General features: G+C 45.9%; 1 protein-coding gene across 1 annotated transcript in view; it reads right to left on the minus strand.

Moving 5' to 3' along the window:
- The window catches only part of KIF26B (kinesin family member 26B), a 444962-nt gene that overhangs the window by 130627 nt on the left and 296979 nt on the right, over positions 1 to 17356 (minus strand). The window contains exon 5 of the mRNA XM_032389461.1: positions 12357 to 12540. Within this exon, the coding sequence (XP_032245352.1) occupies positions 12357 to 12540 (184 nt within the window). The remainder of the gene's footprint in view (positions 1 to 12356; positions 12541 to 17356) is intronic.

A 17356-nucleotide genomic window follows, 5' to 3' on the forward strand; every position in this document is an offset into this window, starting at 1 on the left:
CTCTGCCTGGGACTTGCCAGCCTCCACAGCTGATCTCTCTCTATATGTATATGTGCATGTGTATGCATATACACGCACATGCACACACACATCCTGTTGGTTCGGCTTCCCTGAGAACGTAACATACCTACCATTTACTGAGCACCATTTACTGAGTAGTGTTCTGGATTCGAAGGGGGACAAGAGAAAGGTGACCCTGCCATCCAGAAGTTTATAGTCAACAGAGATCCATTAAACACTGAATTATGGAGATCGGTCATCCAAAGGGTGATAGATACAAAGAAGAGAAAATTAGGGCCCCTAACCAGGGAAATCTTCCCCAAGGAAACGGAGTTCCCACAATATCCATTGGATGGGCAGGAACCAGCCAAGCGAAGGCTGAGCAGACCTGTAGATGAGAGCAAGCTTTCCGGGGGAGGTGTGTTCATGGTCTTTTGCTTGCTGCGTCCCCTCCTGGGCTGGGCTTCCTGTGTCCCCTCCTCATGCGGCACCTTACCACTTGCACTTGTAACCAGAGCACACAGCCGAGTCCAGGGCTGTGTAGACGGTGGTGGTCTGAATGGCTCTATTTGTCCTCGAGTCCTATGAGGGTGCTACTTTTCCCACTTTTTACAGAGTAGGGGATGGAGTGGGAAGCAGGCAGAGCAGCAAGTCCTGCTCTCAGCTCATCCACGGGGTGAGGCATTCCCAAAGGCTCTTACTCCTCTTTCCCCAAATCAACGGTGGGGTGGTGGGGGAGCATCTGGCCAAGCAGCTGAAGGAAATAACCCTTGGGAGAAAAGAGTCCCTTTTTTCCCTGCAAACAAGTCACAAGATTCCATAGAGGGCTCCCTGTTTCAAGGCTGAGAGAGAAACAGCTTTGTGTGGTGATGATGGCTGGAGGTGTGTCTGGAGGGAACACACCTGCCTGATCCTGTTCTCACCTCGCCCCACAACACACCCAAGGCTTTCCTAGTGCCTGGCTGCCAGCAGCTTATCCATCACTATGGCTGAACCAAACTCATGACACAGTCTCGGTCCTCTGCCTTTCCCCCCACACTGGCCTGAACTGCTCCGGTCTAAGGGTTGTGCCCGCCCATTTTCACAGATAAGCGGGGTCTTCAGTGCAGTGCAGGTGGTGCTGCTCTGGGGTGGGGGTGGAGCATTTATTACAGGGCCCGCCTGGTCGGCTGGACCACCTGGGAGCATTGGGATGGAGCAGGCAAGAGTGCTCTCTGCCAGCAAGCTCACACACTCTGGAATAGGAGAACTGAGTTTGCAAACAGAAGGAGCTAGCACTGGGAAAGAGACTGATTTTACCATCACTGGTCTCAGCAAGAAAAAGTTTCTGGTTGCCAAAGCTGGTACAGTGCCCCACTAAAGAATCCACCAAATATCTCACTGGTGGTGGTAAAGAGATCTCAGCTCCAAGTGGAGAAAATGTCTACCTGAGTGGTTGGCTGTGGCATGGAGCACAGAGCAGACCAAGGGAACAGGAGAAGAATTTGAAAGGAATCCTGTCCCCAGCACTAAATGCTACTATAATGGTTCTATTTCTGGTTGTTTATCTGGGAAGTCAAGTACTCAAATTCAATGCTGGAATTTAGAGGCCAGTGTTGTGGACTGCAGGTTGGTGTGCCTCCCAAATTCCTATGTTGAGATGTTAATCCCCAGGTAATGGCATTAGGAGGTCGGGCCTCTGGGGGTAATTAGGTCATGAGGGGGGAGCTCTCACCGATGGGATGAGTGCCATTATAAGAAGAGATGAGAGAGCTTCCTCGCCCTCTCTCCTCTCCCATCTCCCATATGAGGTATGACAAGATGACCACCATGTGCATGCCAGGAAGGGAGCTCTCCCCGGACCCCAGATCGGCCAGCACCCTGACCTTGGGCTTCTCAGTCTCCAAAACTGTGAGAAGTAAGTTTTTGTTTCAGCCCCAGTCTATATGGTATTTTGGTTAGCAGCCCAGTGGGCTCAGAGGGTATTACAGAACAGAGCTAAGATGGACCCGTAAAGCAATGGGAGAGAATGAGTAGTCAGAGGACTTTTGATTGAGGAACTATTTAAAAATCTAAAGAAAATTATGGTTTGCTTTTAAGAATGTATCAGAATGACTTCCCCCCTCCATAATGATTCATTTTAGTTCAATGAAGCATTGGAAAGGAATTCAAATATTTTGTTATGCAAGTCATTCAGGAAGCCAGAACAGCATTTCTTACTCTGAGACACAAAGGAAAACTTTCTAATTAACTCAGCAGTTTGGACTCACCATTTTTTATAAAGCATTACTATCAATCCCACTTTAATGGGATAATTATAGCAAATCATGATTAACTTTCCTTGCAGCCATTAGCAAGAGAAAGACATAGAAAGATAAGATGCGAGAAATGTTAGCTTAAAATACACCTACTATTCCCATTCTTTTGATATCAGTAATTGTCTCATTGTGCTGAGCCTGACCAAAATGTGGTTTTTGGACAAAGAATGATCAAAAGCCCTATTCTGGCATTATAATCCATCTTATTGCCCTTTGGTTAATTGAGAACGTGGCATTTATCCCAGAGAGAATTCCCTCATTTTATCTTGTGCTTTCATTCCATAAGTCAGGATGCTAATTAGGATTACAGGTATTCCAGGAGGCCCCAAACCTATCCAATTATGGCACAGGTTTTTAGCCTTTAAAAAGTCCCCTTAGAAAAATCACCTTCCTCTTTCTCTTTCTATATGCTTGCATGTCCACACACATACACACATACAACGCCTACCATCTCCATAATATCTTTAAAAAAAATACCCTAAAAAAAAGCCAGTAGATTTGAGGCTGAAAATCACAAAATGGGGAAAAAGATAAACAATCTCTCTTGCAAATTATGCCTTAAAGTCTTCATGACTGATCAGCTTCCTAAGTTAAAACTTCTCTCTTCTCCCACATAAATGGGTTGATAAGTTACTTCACCTTGTTGGGCCTCGGTCACAAGGAGAGGATGTGACGAGATGATGTTCCAGAAGCTTCCTCAGTGAGGGGTGTCCAGTGCCTTTGCCTTCTGCCAGGGTGCGAACACAAGGCAGCATCTTCTCACGGATGTTGCTCTCCCGGGGCAACATACATGGTGCAGAGTAAGTGGGGCAAGGACCTCCAGGGTCTTTGTCATCTGGATGTTCTCGATGTTTCTGCCTCCTCTGCACAGCGTTCACCATGCAGGACAGATCCTTCACATGCCGAACACCCAATCAGAACCTCCCAGGCTCTAACCAGGATTATGTGAATGTTCATCAAGTTTTGAGCGTCCCTCATGGAAGCTGGCACTGAAGGGGTACAAAGATGGAAAGAACATGATTCCCTTCCCCCAAGAAATGTGCAACCTAGTGAGAGAAACCAAGAAGGCTATTTCACCAGGAATGCAAGGAATGGAAAGCTAGCTTGCCCACAGAGATCTCTTCTACAGCGTGGCCATGGAGATCGCTGTCTGGGGGATTCACATCTCTGGAGCTTGAACCAGAAGGTTTCAGAAGACCCCCGCTCCACCTAAGGCAGGCAGAAGTTCAGAGGACTGGAAAATGTAGAAGCTCTATGAAGAAAATGGACCTACAAATCTCTTCCCTTTCCTGTGCTCTGAACACATAATAATGGACTGAGACATAAGACAGGTAATTCCGGGCTGCAGACCCAACTATTCCTCCCTGCTTACCCAAGAACCATTTCATCCAGTTGGCTCTTTGTAGATAACTTGTGCAAAGAGAGCCCCAAATGGAGTATTTTATATATGGTAATGCACCCTCCTGTCCAAAATCAGATCTAAATGAAGCTGAAATGTGCTGCTTACCCTTCTAATTTTCCTTCTGATAATAAAAGCAACGAAAAATTACCTCCATATGAGTTGACCAGCAGTATTAAAGGCAATCACACTAGTAATGAAAAGCAAAATGGCACCCCACTTTCCTTACACGTGTTTTACCTGGACTCTTTCTGTCCAGTGGCCTTTAATGGAGAACATCTTCTAATACTTCCCTCTCATCTGCAAGAATGAAAGCTGCTAAATGTGAGAGTGGCATGGCAGGAGGTGTAGACAAAAGCCCCCATGACTGAGGGCATCTGGGTTTGCTCCAGAAGCAGCTGGGCCCTTGGAGAAGCCCTGGGTGTCTGGGATGGGAGGGCGCTAGGACTGCGGAAACCTCTGCATGGGGTAGGAGGGGTGGGGGAGTGGAAAGGACCCACCTAGGTGAATGAGTCAGAAAGTTTTCTCCAAGCCTCCTTTCCTCAGATGCAGCCTGGAGGAGGGGTCAGAATAAGAAAGAATGGAAGGACAGAAAACCAACTCCAAAGACAAGAGCTTAGCAGACTCAAGCAAAACCAGCAGAGCATAGAAAGGAGTATCTGTAATTAGGGAGTAGAAGGTCACATGCGTTTACTCCCCAGAAGAGCTGACAATTTAATTTACAAAGCTATCAGACTAGCTGTCCTGATGAATTATTTTGTATTATTTATGCAGTATTATTTACACATTCTTCCCCCTGCTCCTGCCCCCCTCCAGCACACTGAAATAGAGAGCTCACAAGTCACTTTTCCCATCTGCAGCTCTTAAGGATGGAATAGTCACTGGTGAGTAGTGGAGTCCGGAGTTTTCTATCATTTATATATGCTTGAAATGAATGTCAAAGGCTGGCTCAAGTCTTTCCCGTTCTCTCCAATAGAGTTTCAGGATGAGGAATGATAGAAACGATAATGAGGAATTTGACAATTTGCATACTGTTTAAATAACCTGGACCTTGGTGGGCTGGAAGGCATGAAATTCTCCTCCACATAACCCGGCATCACTTCCTGAACGAGGGAGAGATACACCAGCCATTTCTACTTGTTGAATAAATAAGAGCTACATGAATACCTTTTAAAAATCTGATTTTTATCAAATTTGTCTGTCTTGTTGTTTTCATCTTGTAATCAGAATGTCAGAAATCTCGGCTTCCTCTTCCCTACAATATCACAGGGGTTCAGTACGGGCAGACCTCATTTCATTGTGCTTCATTTAACTTCACTGCACAGGCATTGTGTTTTTTATTGAAGGTTTGTGGTGAGTCTCCTGGCACCATTTTTCCAATAGCACCTGCTCACTGCCTGTCTGTGTGTCACATTTTGCTAATTCTCCCAATATTTCAAACTTTTTCATATGTTTGTTGTGGTGATCTGTGATCTTTGTTACTATTGTAGTTGGGGCACCACACACTGTGCCCATATACAACGGTGACCTGATCGATAAATATCGTGTGTGTTCCGACTGCTCCACCACATGGCCATTCCCTGGTCTCTCTCTCTCTCCTTGGGCCTCCCTGTTCCCTGAGGCACAACAAAATTGAAATTAGGCCAATTAATAACCCTCCAGTAGCCTCTAAAGTGTTCAGGTGAAAGGAAGAGCCATATGTGTCTCACTTTAAATCAAACGCTAGATGTGATTCAGCTGAGTGGGGAAGGTGTGTCGAAGCTGACATCGGGTGGAAGCTAGGCCTCTTACGCCAAGCAAGAGCCAAGCTGTGAAAGCAAAGGGAAAGTTCCTGAAGGAAATGACAAGTGCTACTCCAGTGAACACATGGACGATAAGAAAGGGAAAGAAGAAGAAGGCCTTACTGTTCATATGGCGAACGTTTCAGTGGTCTGGATAGAAGACCAAACAGCCACGACATTCCCTTAAGCCAAAGCCCAACCCAGAGCAAGGCCCTGACTCTCCTCAACTCTGGGAAGGCTCAGAGAGGTGAGGGAGCCGCAGAAGAAAAGTCTGAAGCTGGCAAGGGTTGGTTCACGAGGTTTCAGGAAAGAAGTCATCTCTACAGAAGTGCAAGGTGAAGCAGCAAGTGCTGATGGAGAAGCTGCAGCAAGTTCTCCAGAAGATCCAGCTATGCGAATTCATGAAGGAGGCCACACTCAACATCAGATTTCAGTGTAGACGAAACAGCCTTATTCTGGAAGAAGATGTCATCTAGAACTTTCATAGCCAGAGAGGAGAGGTCAATGCCTGGCTTCAAAGCTTCAAAAGGACAGGCTGACTCTCCTGTTAGGGGCTCGTGCAGCTGGTGACTTTAAGGTAAAACCAGCACTCTGTTGCCATTCCAGAAATCCTAGGACCCTTACGAATGATGCTAAATCTACTCTGCCTGTGCTCTATGACCAGAACAACAAAGCCTGGATGACAGCACATCTATTTACGACATGGTTTACTGAAGATTTCAAGCCCACTGTTGGGACCTACTGCTCAGAAAAAAGAATCCTTTCAAAACATTACTGCTCACTGACAATGCACCTGGGCACCTAAGATCTCTGGTGGAGATGGACAACGAGATTAGTTTGTTTTCATGACCGCTAACACAACATCCATTCTAAGCCCATGGATCAAGGTTTCAAGTCTTATTATTGAAAAAATACATTTTGTAAGACTACAGCTGCCATAGATAGTGATTCTTCTGATGGATTGGGGCAAAGTAAATTGAAAGCCTTCTGGAAAGGATTCACCATCCTAGATACCATTAAGAATATTTGTGATTCATGGGAAGAAATCAAAATATCAACATTAACAGGAGTTTGGAAGAAGCCGGGTGACTTTGAGGGGCTCAAGACTTCAGGGGAGGAAGTCACTGCAGATGGGGAGGAAAGAGCAGGAGAACTAGAATCAGGAGTGGAGCCTGAAGACGGGACTGACGGGCTGCAATCTCATCATGAAACCTGAACAGGTGCGCAAAGAAAGTGGTTCCTGAGATGGAATATACTCCTGGTGAAGATGCCATGAAGATGGCTGAAATGACAATGAAGGACTTAGAATATTCGAGAAACTGAGTTGATAAATCTGCAGCAGGTTTTGAGAGGACTGACTCTAATTCTGGAAGAAGTTTTCCTATGGGTCCAATGCTATCAAATAGCATCACATGCTACAGAGAAATCCTCCATGAAAGGAAGCGTCAATCGATGAGGCGAACTTCATTGTTGTCTTATTTTAAGAAATTGCCATGGTCACCCCAACCTTCAGCGCCCACCACCCTGGGTAGTCAGCAGCCACCACCATGGAGACAGACCCTCCAGCAGCGAAAAGATTACAACTTGCTGAAATCTCAGATGGGTAGCATTTTTAAGCAATAAAGTAGTTTTAATTAAGGTATGTGCATTGTTTTTTTAGACATAATGCTACTGCACACCTAATAGACCACAGTATCATATAAACATAACTTTTAAATGTGCTGGGAAACAAAAAAAATCATTTGGCCAACTTTACTGTGATCTTTGCTTTTACTGTAATGTCTGGAACCGAACGTGCGATATCTCTGAGGTGTGCCTGTAATCGAATGGCTTTGACCGTAAAAAGGCTTATAAATCTGTAAAGGAAAAATAGTCTCCACTAAGAAGCTCACATGGTTCTTTTATTTTTTTCCTATGCTATGAACTTCCACATCAAACAAGAGACAGTTTAGAATGAAGCTAAATCTAGACAATGTAGGACCTAGTGGTAACACTGGCCAAGTTGTGTGTGTGTGTGTGTGTGTATGTGTGTGACAGAGAGAGAGATTATTTAGAACACATACCTTTTAACAGGTCAAAATATGCTGCTACCGGGCTTGAAAAATAGTGTTGAATACAATACAGATGGCTTAAAATTAAGGGCTGAAAAGAACAAACAGCCACAGCCTTTACTGCACAGGAGACATAATCCAGCCAGGCAAGCAAGTCTATTTCTAAATCGAAACTCTGAAGACTCCACCAAGTCACCTGCCTCCGGGCTGCACGGCCCAAAGAAGAGAGATTTTGGGGAAGCATCTGAGAAACGCACAGATGGGTGTGGGCGGATGGTGAGGGGGAGCCACCACATGGACACCACGCGGGGATGCCTTAGCGGGATCCCCAGGAGCAGGAAACAGCATGGAGGACACAGGAGTGGTGGCTGAGGCTGCATGCCAGGCAAACATCTTTACAGGAGCCTCGAGTTCATGGAAATCAGGACACCCCCCCCTTCCTTTACAGGGATGTGGCCAGAGCAGCCAACCAGCTCCACTGTCCTGTGCCCTGCTGGGACGCAGGACTTCTATAGATATTCGCTGAGTGAATCAAGTATGACAAGCCCTTCCCAACCTGTCCCAGCTTAACTTTCCATCATGCCTCTTCATGATCGCTCCATCCAATTTTCTGTGATCTTTCTATATTCTGTAGAGTCTGTTCTCTTGCTGCTAGCACTCACCTGTAAGAGTTTTCTTATATTCCCAAAACACAAACTGGGGGAAAATGGGCTGAGCGCTTCTCATTCCGTGCTTTGGAGGCATTCCCGGAGGTTCTAAAGGAAAAAGAAGGCTCCTTTCCGCCTTCACGCTTCATGGATTTCCCTTCAGATATTCTTCTGGGAAGAGGAGAACTAGCCAACGTACTGGTGGACATGACTATCACCATTACCAGTCTCGCCTTCAAGAGCGCTGCACATGGGAGGCATGGCAGCAGAACCACACACTCAGTGAGCTAAACAGATAACATGATTTGCTCTAGAAGCTTGTAATCCAAGACACAGAGCTCTGACATTAAGCTGTGACAACTAACAAATGAACCTTAAACATGGATGTTAATTAATTGTGCAAACAAATTTCACGAAGAGCATTTACTGACTAGGAGAAGGAGCCATTTTCAGACAGATTAGAGGTATAATTTACATATAAGCTAAATCAGTGAAATATAAATGGGGACTAAGCTGCTTTCATCCACTAATCATTTTTATCTATTCATTAAGAATGTCTCTACAAGACCATTTAGTATAGCTTTGTTTATATTACTTGGAAGTAATTCCAACTTTTCCTTAAATCAGATTGTCCTTCATTTTGGTCCAAATTGGTGAGTTGTTTTTTTTTTTAGAGAGAGAGCGTGTGCATGCACACGTGTTCATGTGCACATGTGCATGAGCAGGGAGGGAAGGGCAGAGGGAGAGCAGAGGGAGAGAGAGACTCTCAAGCAGGTTCCATGCCCAGCATGGAGCCCATCACAGGGCTCCATCTCACGGCCCTGAAATCATGACCTGAGCCGAAATCAAGAGTCAGATGCTTAACTGACTGAGCCATCCAGGTGCCCCAAACTGGTGAGATTTCTAAGACTGACTGGAATAATGCACAAGGCTATAAGTGCCGTAAGGACTGGCATTCTGCCTTGTGTGTCCATGACTGCAAGCCTAGTGCCTAGCACCATGCCTGACACATAACAGATGCCCAACGAATATTTGCAGTGTGCCCAAGAGAGTGCCAGGTGCTGACAATGTCAGGGTGTTTCCTGTGTTTGCTGAACTGCAGCTCCAAGTACATTGAAGTCACTGCAAATCCTTCAGTCACCTTGGCGTCCGGAAGAGCTCTTGCCTCAAGCGGTGCTCAGTGGCTGCAGGGACCCTGGGTGGAGGGTCTGGGGAGCAGCTGACACCAGCAGGGAGCACCATGGAGCTCCTCTGATCTCACTGTGGGTCTGCTCTTGGCTGCTCCACCTGCCCTTTCTCGCCCAGCCTCCACTGGATGAAGACAACTGGAGCCCAATGTTATTTTGTGACCCCCGCGGCCCCCTCACATTCTTGACTACACCCTCAAATTTTAAAGGTCATGTATATCTAGTGGCAGCCCAGCGAGACCTAGAAAATAAAATGGCTTAATGCTCCTGACTCAGGAGGCACTGGGAGATCTCTTACCCTCTGGGGGCCTCAGTTACCTTGTTCGCTAAATGAGAGGCTTTCTCTAGATAAACCCATCCGCCTCTTCCATGCCCAGGTCTTCCGAGGAAGTCCTGGGGTGGCTGAGGCACAAGAGGTCAGGGTTGAGCTGGGTTTGCACCCCACCCCCACCTCAGGTGTAAATAATTAAGTTGCTTCTGGCAATTCCATGAAGCTTCCCTACTTCCAACCTATAGATTTATATATAGCACCAGTTATGTTCCATATTAAACTCCACTGTATTTCTTAGAGATGTTAATATGCAAGTTCTGCAACAGAGCTACATTGATGGGAATGAATCCTTCCGTATGGGTAAGGACTGCAGCTCCTTACGGTGAGGCAGCAGGGGGTGTGAGAGCGGGGATGTGGGAGATGAGCGCCCCTACGGCAGGTCCAGGCCCCCCAGCACTGTGCGGAGGAGGCGGCAGGATGCGAGTTCTTATCAAGCTCTCATTTCAGCCATACACCCCGTTTCAAGGAGTATATGATTACTACTCCCTTCCCAAGTCCCTCCCTCCCACGGCCACTTCCTCCCACCACAGCCCCCCACCATGCTCGGCAGACAGCTGCCACCTCCGTCACCTTCTGGAACGCCCAATCTGATGGGCCCATCCATGACACACTTCCTCAGACACACTCAGTACCTCCTGCCCTTCCTGGCCAGTTAATGGCCCCCATCACCCCTTTCTCTCCCACTCAAAGAAGCATATGGGATTGCAAATGCATGAGACAGAGGATATCTTCCATTAAAAAAATAAGTGTGTTTGCATGCTTTTGTTTACTAACAATTATAACCTTAATTGTGGTTATACCTGGTCTTACTCCTGCTTATCTTATTTATAATCCTACTTATGTGTGTAGAATAATATCTAGTCTGCTTATATCTGACCAGTGCCCTCCAAACTATTTTGATGCAAGTGCTGGGTCATCCTCTTGGCTGGTGACACTCTTTCTGTTGGTTCAGTCCCTTGGTGACCTGGTCCCGTTGTCTCAGAATTGCAGGGAGGGGGGTTAGGGATGGGGCAGGAGAGGACAGGAGGCCCGTGGCTTGGGGTCCAGGCCTACCTGAAGATGGAGCTACCCTGACCCTTATAGGAACCACAGAGAGGACCACTGTTAAAGATGCAGGGAGGCAGTTTCTTATGTGGTTCATTCTGAGGTATCCTGGATAGGGCTATTTTGGGGTATATGAGTAGGCCAGGTTGGCTAATAATCTCGTGTCCTCAAAGTGATAACATTTAATATTTGTTCACATTTGTTCAGAGGAGAAGTTGGATGTGGGCTCAGAAAGTGAGAAAAGGAGCCTACAATGCTAACTCCATATCGTCCAGGACAGTTCAGCTCTGGTATTAAAGTTCCAAACTACTTAGCAAAACAAAAGCCCACATACACTTAAAAAATGGCTCAGATGATAAATTTTATGTTACATGTATCTTAGCACGATTAAAAAGAAAGGAGAAGATTTTAACACCCTGCAGTTACTTGTGCCCACCCTCCCCAGAAGGTAGCATGTTAACCACCCATAATTACCCCAGTGAGGGTGTCCCTGCTCTCCCTCAGCGGCTCCCCCGTGAGTACTTCCCTAGACAGGGATCCTGATCCGTAGGGTTTTCACCATCTCCGTCCTGGCTGGTGAGGCCAGGGCAGCCCTGCAGCCTTCTTGCCTACTTTGCTTCAGGGCTGGAAAAACCATCAGCACACAACTGCCTACCCTGCCCCATGCCATGGAACATTCCGGAACTGGATGCTCTCCACTGGAGTAAGCATTGATCTATTCAACATAATCTTAAAGTTTAAATGCCGTTGGGAAGAGTAACAGAGCATGTTAATACTTTCCCAATGGGCTGGTGAAATTGAGGTGGGGGAGAGCTTGGGAGGAGGCAGAGAAACTGGGAGGAGAAGAAGGGGCAGAGGGTCCCAAACTCCAGAAGGACTCCGAGTTACGGGAAGACCATGAACCTGAACAGCAGAGTCTGGGGGTCAAGGGGAAAGGGGAATGGTGACAGTAAGAGTTGGGTCCTCATAGCATAGCAGCCGCCCCCTTCAGCCAGACCTGCAACTTTCCAGAAAGAAGCCGGGGCGGACCATGTGAAGTCGGCGAGGCACCGGCGAGGTTGTGTGCCCCGTCCCACTTCCGACGGAAAGGAAAGAAAGGCAACAACCACCTTCCTGGAGCTCAATGTTCTTATAAGCCCCAGAGTGTTTCCTAACTGGAGGGCAAGACTTTGAAGTCCGGTGACTTTACCCGGACGCCCATGTCAGCACAGAGAGTTTGGGGGTGACGCCTGAGAACAAAGTTATCCCGAACCCAGCTGAGCCGCATCTCCTGATAACCTTGGCCTGTTGGCGGGCCTCTTTCTGGGGAGGTGTGTCTTCCCTGGGCCCCTGCCTCTGCCCACTGCCTTTTGTGTCTCTGTGTCTTGTCTTCAGATGGTTACAGTCCTGTCCCACACCGCACAGCTGGTTCTTCCTGCCCAAACGCAATCAGATCTCCAGTAATTTGAATGTCTTCATTTGCAACGCAATGCATGTAACTAAAGAAAAGTTTACGGTCCTTCCAAGTGAATTTAAGCTTGTCTCCTATTCTCCCCATCACCCTCTCGTTTTAACAGCCAAACTGGGCTCCTCGTGCCCTTCTTACCCCTTGTGCACAGCCCCGTCCGCCAAGCTCCTACCTTGCCCAGGCCTGGCGTGTCCTTCACCTTGCTGACGGCCCGCAGCAGACAGGGTGGGGCCGGCGGAGGGCAGGTCTGCAGAATACCGCTGAAGCTGGTGGCAAAGAGAGGGGGCTCGGCCACACACGAGGTGGAAGGTCGGTGTTTCTTCTTTTTAGAAGACAGATTTAACTTCTGGGCAGCTCTGGAAGGAAAAAAATGCAGAAGAGGGACAATGAGGGGCAAGTATGGTCCAATGTCCAATCAGATATGCCAGGATCACTTTATTTAGCCACTTTCCCTTAAAGAACCCCCGGTTCTTCCTGAAGTTAGATAGTTCCCTGTTCATCCTCCGGGGGCTCAGAAGCGGCCCCTTACTACAGCGCAGTAAACCTAGTGAGCCACCCAATCACTTATACAGAAGGGGGAAAAAACAAACATACAATTGCACGGTTCTACAATCACGGTTTCTAAAGACTTGTTTGCGATCCACACTCAGCCTAAGTGTGAATACAGCTGGTCGTCTTTGGGCAAAAACAGCATCTATGAGGTTAATCATCCCACAACTTCTCTGGTATGAACTCAAGTGTGAGAGGCCTTATGAGTTATTTAGAAATTCAAACACCTTGTAAAATCCCAACCAGCCTGATGAAGAACCGTGTGGCGACCAATCAAGCACACTCCGTGTGTGGCTGAGGAAGAAAAACACACAGGCCAGGACCACGGGGAAAAATAAATCAACCTGGTTTTGGAAATGTAACACCAAATCAGAAGAGTCCAGCCACGGTGTATGGTGCTGAGACTATGGGCTGCGCCTGTGGAAAACGGGCTTTGTGCAGGGTGGTCTTTCGATACAAAACCCAATTCATGGGGGCGCCTGGGTGGCTCAGTCCATGAAGCGTCTGCCTTCGGCTCAGGTCATGATCTCAGGGTCCTGGGACAGAGCCCCGCATCACGTCAGACTCCCTGCTCCCCCTGAGCAGGGAGCCTGCTTCTCCCTCTCCCTCTGTCCCTCCCTCTCCCTTCTCTTTGAACCCCACTGGAACTTCCAAATTGCCTTGATGAACAAAATGTGGTGGGAATGATGTTGAATGACCTCCAAGGTTGGGTCATAACAGACAATATGGCTTCTACCAACTTTCTCACCCTTAGAACCCGGCCTCCGTGTTGTGAGGAAGCCCAGGTCACATGGAAAAGGCCATGCAGAGAAGAACTGGGGACTCCAGTCGATAGCCAGCATCAACTACCAGACATCTGAGTACATGAGCCTTTACATGATTGCGGGGGCCATATTTCAAGTCTTTTGGCTGAGGCCCAAGGCACTGTGAGCATAGATAAGCCATCCCCACTATGTCTTGTCCCAAATTTCTGAACTCCAGAGACCATGAAAGATAGTAAGTGATCGTTATTGACTTAAGCCACTAAGTTTCGGGATAACTGGTTACACATCCGTAGTAAATGAACCAGCAGCACCCGCCCCCAATCTCCTCATTTCCCTTACCCTGCCTGCCTTACCCACCCGCCCCCTGCATGACACTTCCTGTCTTCTAACGCAGCAGGTGATTTATTTAGTTATCATGTGTGTTGTTTATTGTCTGTTTCCTCTCTAGAATGTAAATCCCAGCGGGGTCAAAGGAGCATATGTATATGTTGAATGAATGAATGAAGATTGAAGGATCTGGGGATATTTAGCCTAGAGAATATAAACCAGGAGAAAAGGGAAGGAAAAGTCTTCTAAAAAACTGTCTTCAAAAAAAAAAAATAATAAATGAACAGGGGTGCCTCGGTTGCTCAGTTGATTAACTGTCCGAATCTTGATTTCAGCTCAGGTCATGCTCTCTGGGTTATGAGATCGAGTCCCGCATTAGGCTCCATGCTCAGCAGAGTCTGTTTGTCCCTCTGCCCCTCTCCCTGCTCGAGCGCAGGCGTTCTCTCTCTCTCTTTCATAAATAAATAAATAGATAACTAGATAAATAAATAAAATCTTTTTAAAAAATGAGTAAATGATATGTAGCAGGAAGTATTTTTCAAGCAAGAATGCCAGATAATTTCACAGTCTATCTTATTTAATCTCAGAAAACCTGCTGAGGAAGACAATACTACTCCCAATTTCACAAAGAAACGGGACTTCCAAGAGTTAAATCCAGAGTCCTTTTAGCATCTGACCTGAATCTGGACGTCAAACTTCGTCAGCTACTGGGCAGATAATGGGCAAATTACTTCAATCCTGATTGTTTATAATGTATACGAAGGATCTACATAACACCTGGCGTGTTGTTGGCACTCGATAATATGATCATCATCACTGTCATCAGTATGATTATCAGCCTCAGGTTCTGTGTAGTAAGATCCAGCAAAAATAGTACCTACCTTTGTAGACTTTTTAGGAAAATGAAATAAGACTGTACGTTAGAGGTTCAATACAAAGGAAGTTCTTAATAGATGGCACTTTGTAGGATTATAGGTAGTGAAGCTGAGACTGAATGTAGGTCTACCTGCCCCATATTGTACAACACTGTCTTTAAATAGGTAGCAAAACAGGTAGGCGAGACATAAAGACACATTTGGGTTTATAAGTATAAGGTTTATCTTTCTAGAAACCAGAGTAACCCATTAGTCAAGGGTCTGCTTCACGAAATAGTGAGCTTTCTGTCATCAGAAGTGCCTAAGTAGGAGCCAGAAAATAACTTCCAGGGAATATCAGGGGGAAAGATGCATCAGATGTTTTCCAAAATCTCTTCCAAGGCAGAGTTTCTGAAGTGATTCCTAGAATCACTAAATTCCATTTAGGGAAGCCTCTGTTGGCTTCAATGCAGAGAAATAGTAATGGAGGGAATTATTTTGAGAATACGATTAAAAATTACTTTCTTTTTTAAAACATGTATATGAAATAAATGTACTAAAGAGAATTCCAGAATTTGAAAAATTAATAAGAACCATTTTATAGCCTTATGTTCTATGAGAACATTTTACTTTAATTTCGACATCATTAGAGCCAGCTGTTTGATCTAATCTGTCTTATATGTTCCAATTTCTTGGAAGTCAGCAGCTTCTGCTTTTATTATATAACACTTCAATGACAGGCAGAGAGGGGAAGGTTAGGGTCCAGAAATCACTCATGGATAATTGTATTATTCAGTGACATAAAGGAGAGGGAGTCATGAAAGAATTGAAAAGGTAAAGACATTTTGGCCAGACGTGTATTTTGTGTAATTAATGCCTTCTAATAAGTTCTTTCTTTACAGGGCAAAAAATGAATGAGTGGGTCGTCTTAGAAGATTTCAAACAATAAAAAAACCCTAAAACACTACTATAGCTATATTTAGCTTGTCTCATTCTTACCATGGAGAGTATCACATATTACCTTCAAGCTATTCATCCCAGCACACATCCTTAAATATCCATAAGCTTCATTTACTTCTCTGTGCCTTGTTTCAAGAAAAAATGATAGTCTCTCTAACAGGATGAAATTCATATTTACTGAATAAGGAAAGTGGTGTCACGCTAAGCCTTATGAGGCTGGGAACTTGGCAAGAATTTAAACTGGTGAGCTCCGTTTTTCCCTCTGGGGACATCTCGCCCAGGAGACAACTATCCTAACACATTGTGGGATGTTATCTGAATCCAGAAATCAGTTTAGAATTGAGATGACCTTCACACGGGACAGTTACTTATTCTCATTGGCCAGATCTACCCAGATGTAAAAAAAAAAGGAGACAAATAACTACCTGGTAACTGTAATTGGGTTAGTTGGGGGGAAATCTTAGGTCTCAGTTATATAGATCAGAGGGGGATTTTATGAGGATTCTTTTTTTTTTTTGCATTTGTGTGACAGACTATTTGACCTTGAATTTTCAGAATTGTGGGTGCTTAAATGGAAAGCCCTTTGTGATAAGTGTATCTCATGAGAGTTAAATTGGGGTCTGCCCTTAGTGTCTAGAGATTACTAAAATATTGACTTAACAATCTCTTAAGAATTATTAGCTTCAGGAGGAATAGAACTTTCCTTAGGGAACAGGCAGGAGTATCAGGCAGTGTAGTCATTTTTTTAAGGATTCACTATTTTTTTTAAAATTTGACATACCGTGTGTTGCTAACCACATTCGGAGAGCATTTCCTCTTTTTTTTTTTTTTTTAAAGTAGGCTCTATTCTCAGTTTGGAGCCCAACGCCGGGCTCGAACTCACAACCCTGAGATCAAGACCTGAGTAGAGATCAAGAGTCAGACACTTAGCCGACGGAGCCACCTACGTGCCCCAAGAAAGCATTTCTTCTTATCTGTGGGATGCTCAGATAGGTGGGTATATGGTCTATACGAATTAAGAGGTCATTCAAGCTCAACTACATTGGGCCCAGGCAATTGGCTGGTTGAGGCATCAGCTGAAGAGCCACTCCAGGGGAGGGCAGGGCAGAGGCCCTCCACACTGCCACATCTCCTGACCCAGGAGGGGACGACGGTGATAGGATGTCCACTGTCAGCATGTAAAAGACAACCCGAACTTCTACCTGACATGACAGTGGCCGGGGCTGCCATGGGCTGCGACAGCTTCTGCGCCATTATAAAATATTTCAATGCTCGGAGGATTAAGACTGCCTGATAATGAGCAATGACATGACAGATCACAGCAGCTCCTCGGAAACCCACGGGGTCAATGACGCAGGGGTTGAAGAAAATAAAGCCGATTAGAAATAGAGAGCCGAGGTGACAAGAACCAGTGGTCCGAGGCAAAGCTTCTGGAAACAGACAGGATGTCCACGTGCACGTAACAAAAAAACCCAAAAACAACAGCAACAAAACAACAGTTACGCATCATTTTGAAATCACCCTGATTGGAAAGCGTTCGGGCACCGCCGCGAAGCCTGCTACTCAGTTTGGAGACTCTCCAGCAGGGAAGAAGAGCAACCTCCTCCACCCTTCCAGGCTGTAATTGGCTGTCACTGAGGTCATTTCCATGTCTCCGGAGGCTGAAAAGCATATGGGTCTTGGGGTTTTTCTGATTTTTATGTAAATGATCCATTTCA

Source organism: Phoca vitulina, unplaced genomic scaffold (genome assembly GCF_004348235.1).
Source record: "Phoca vitulina isolate PV1807 unplaced genomic scaffold, GSC_HSeal_1.0 scaffold54, whole genome shotgun sequence".
In the NCBI taxonomy this organism is placed as follows: domain Eukaryota; kingdom Metazoa; phylum Chordata; class Mammalia; order Carnivora; family Phocidae; genus Phoca; species Phoca vitulina.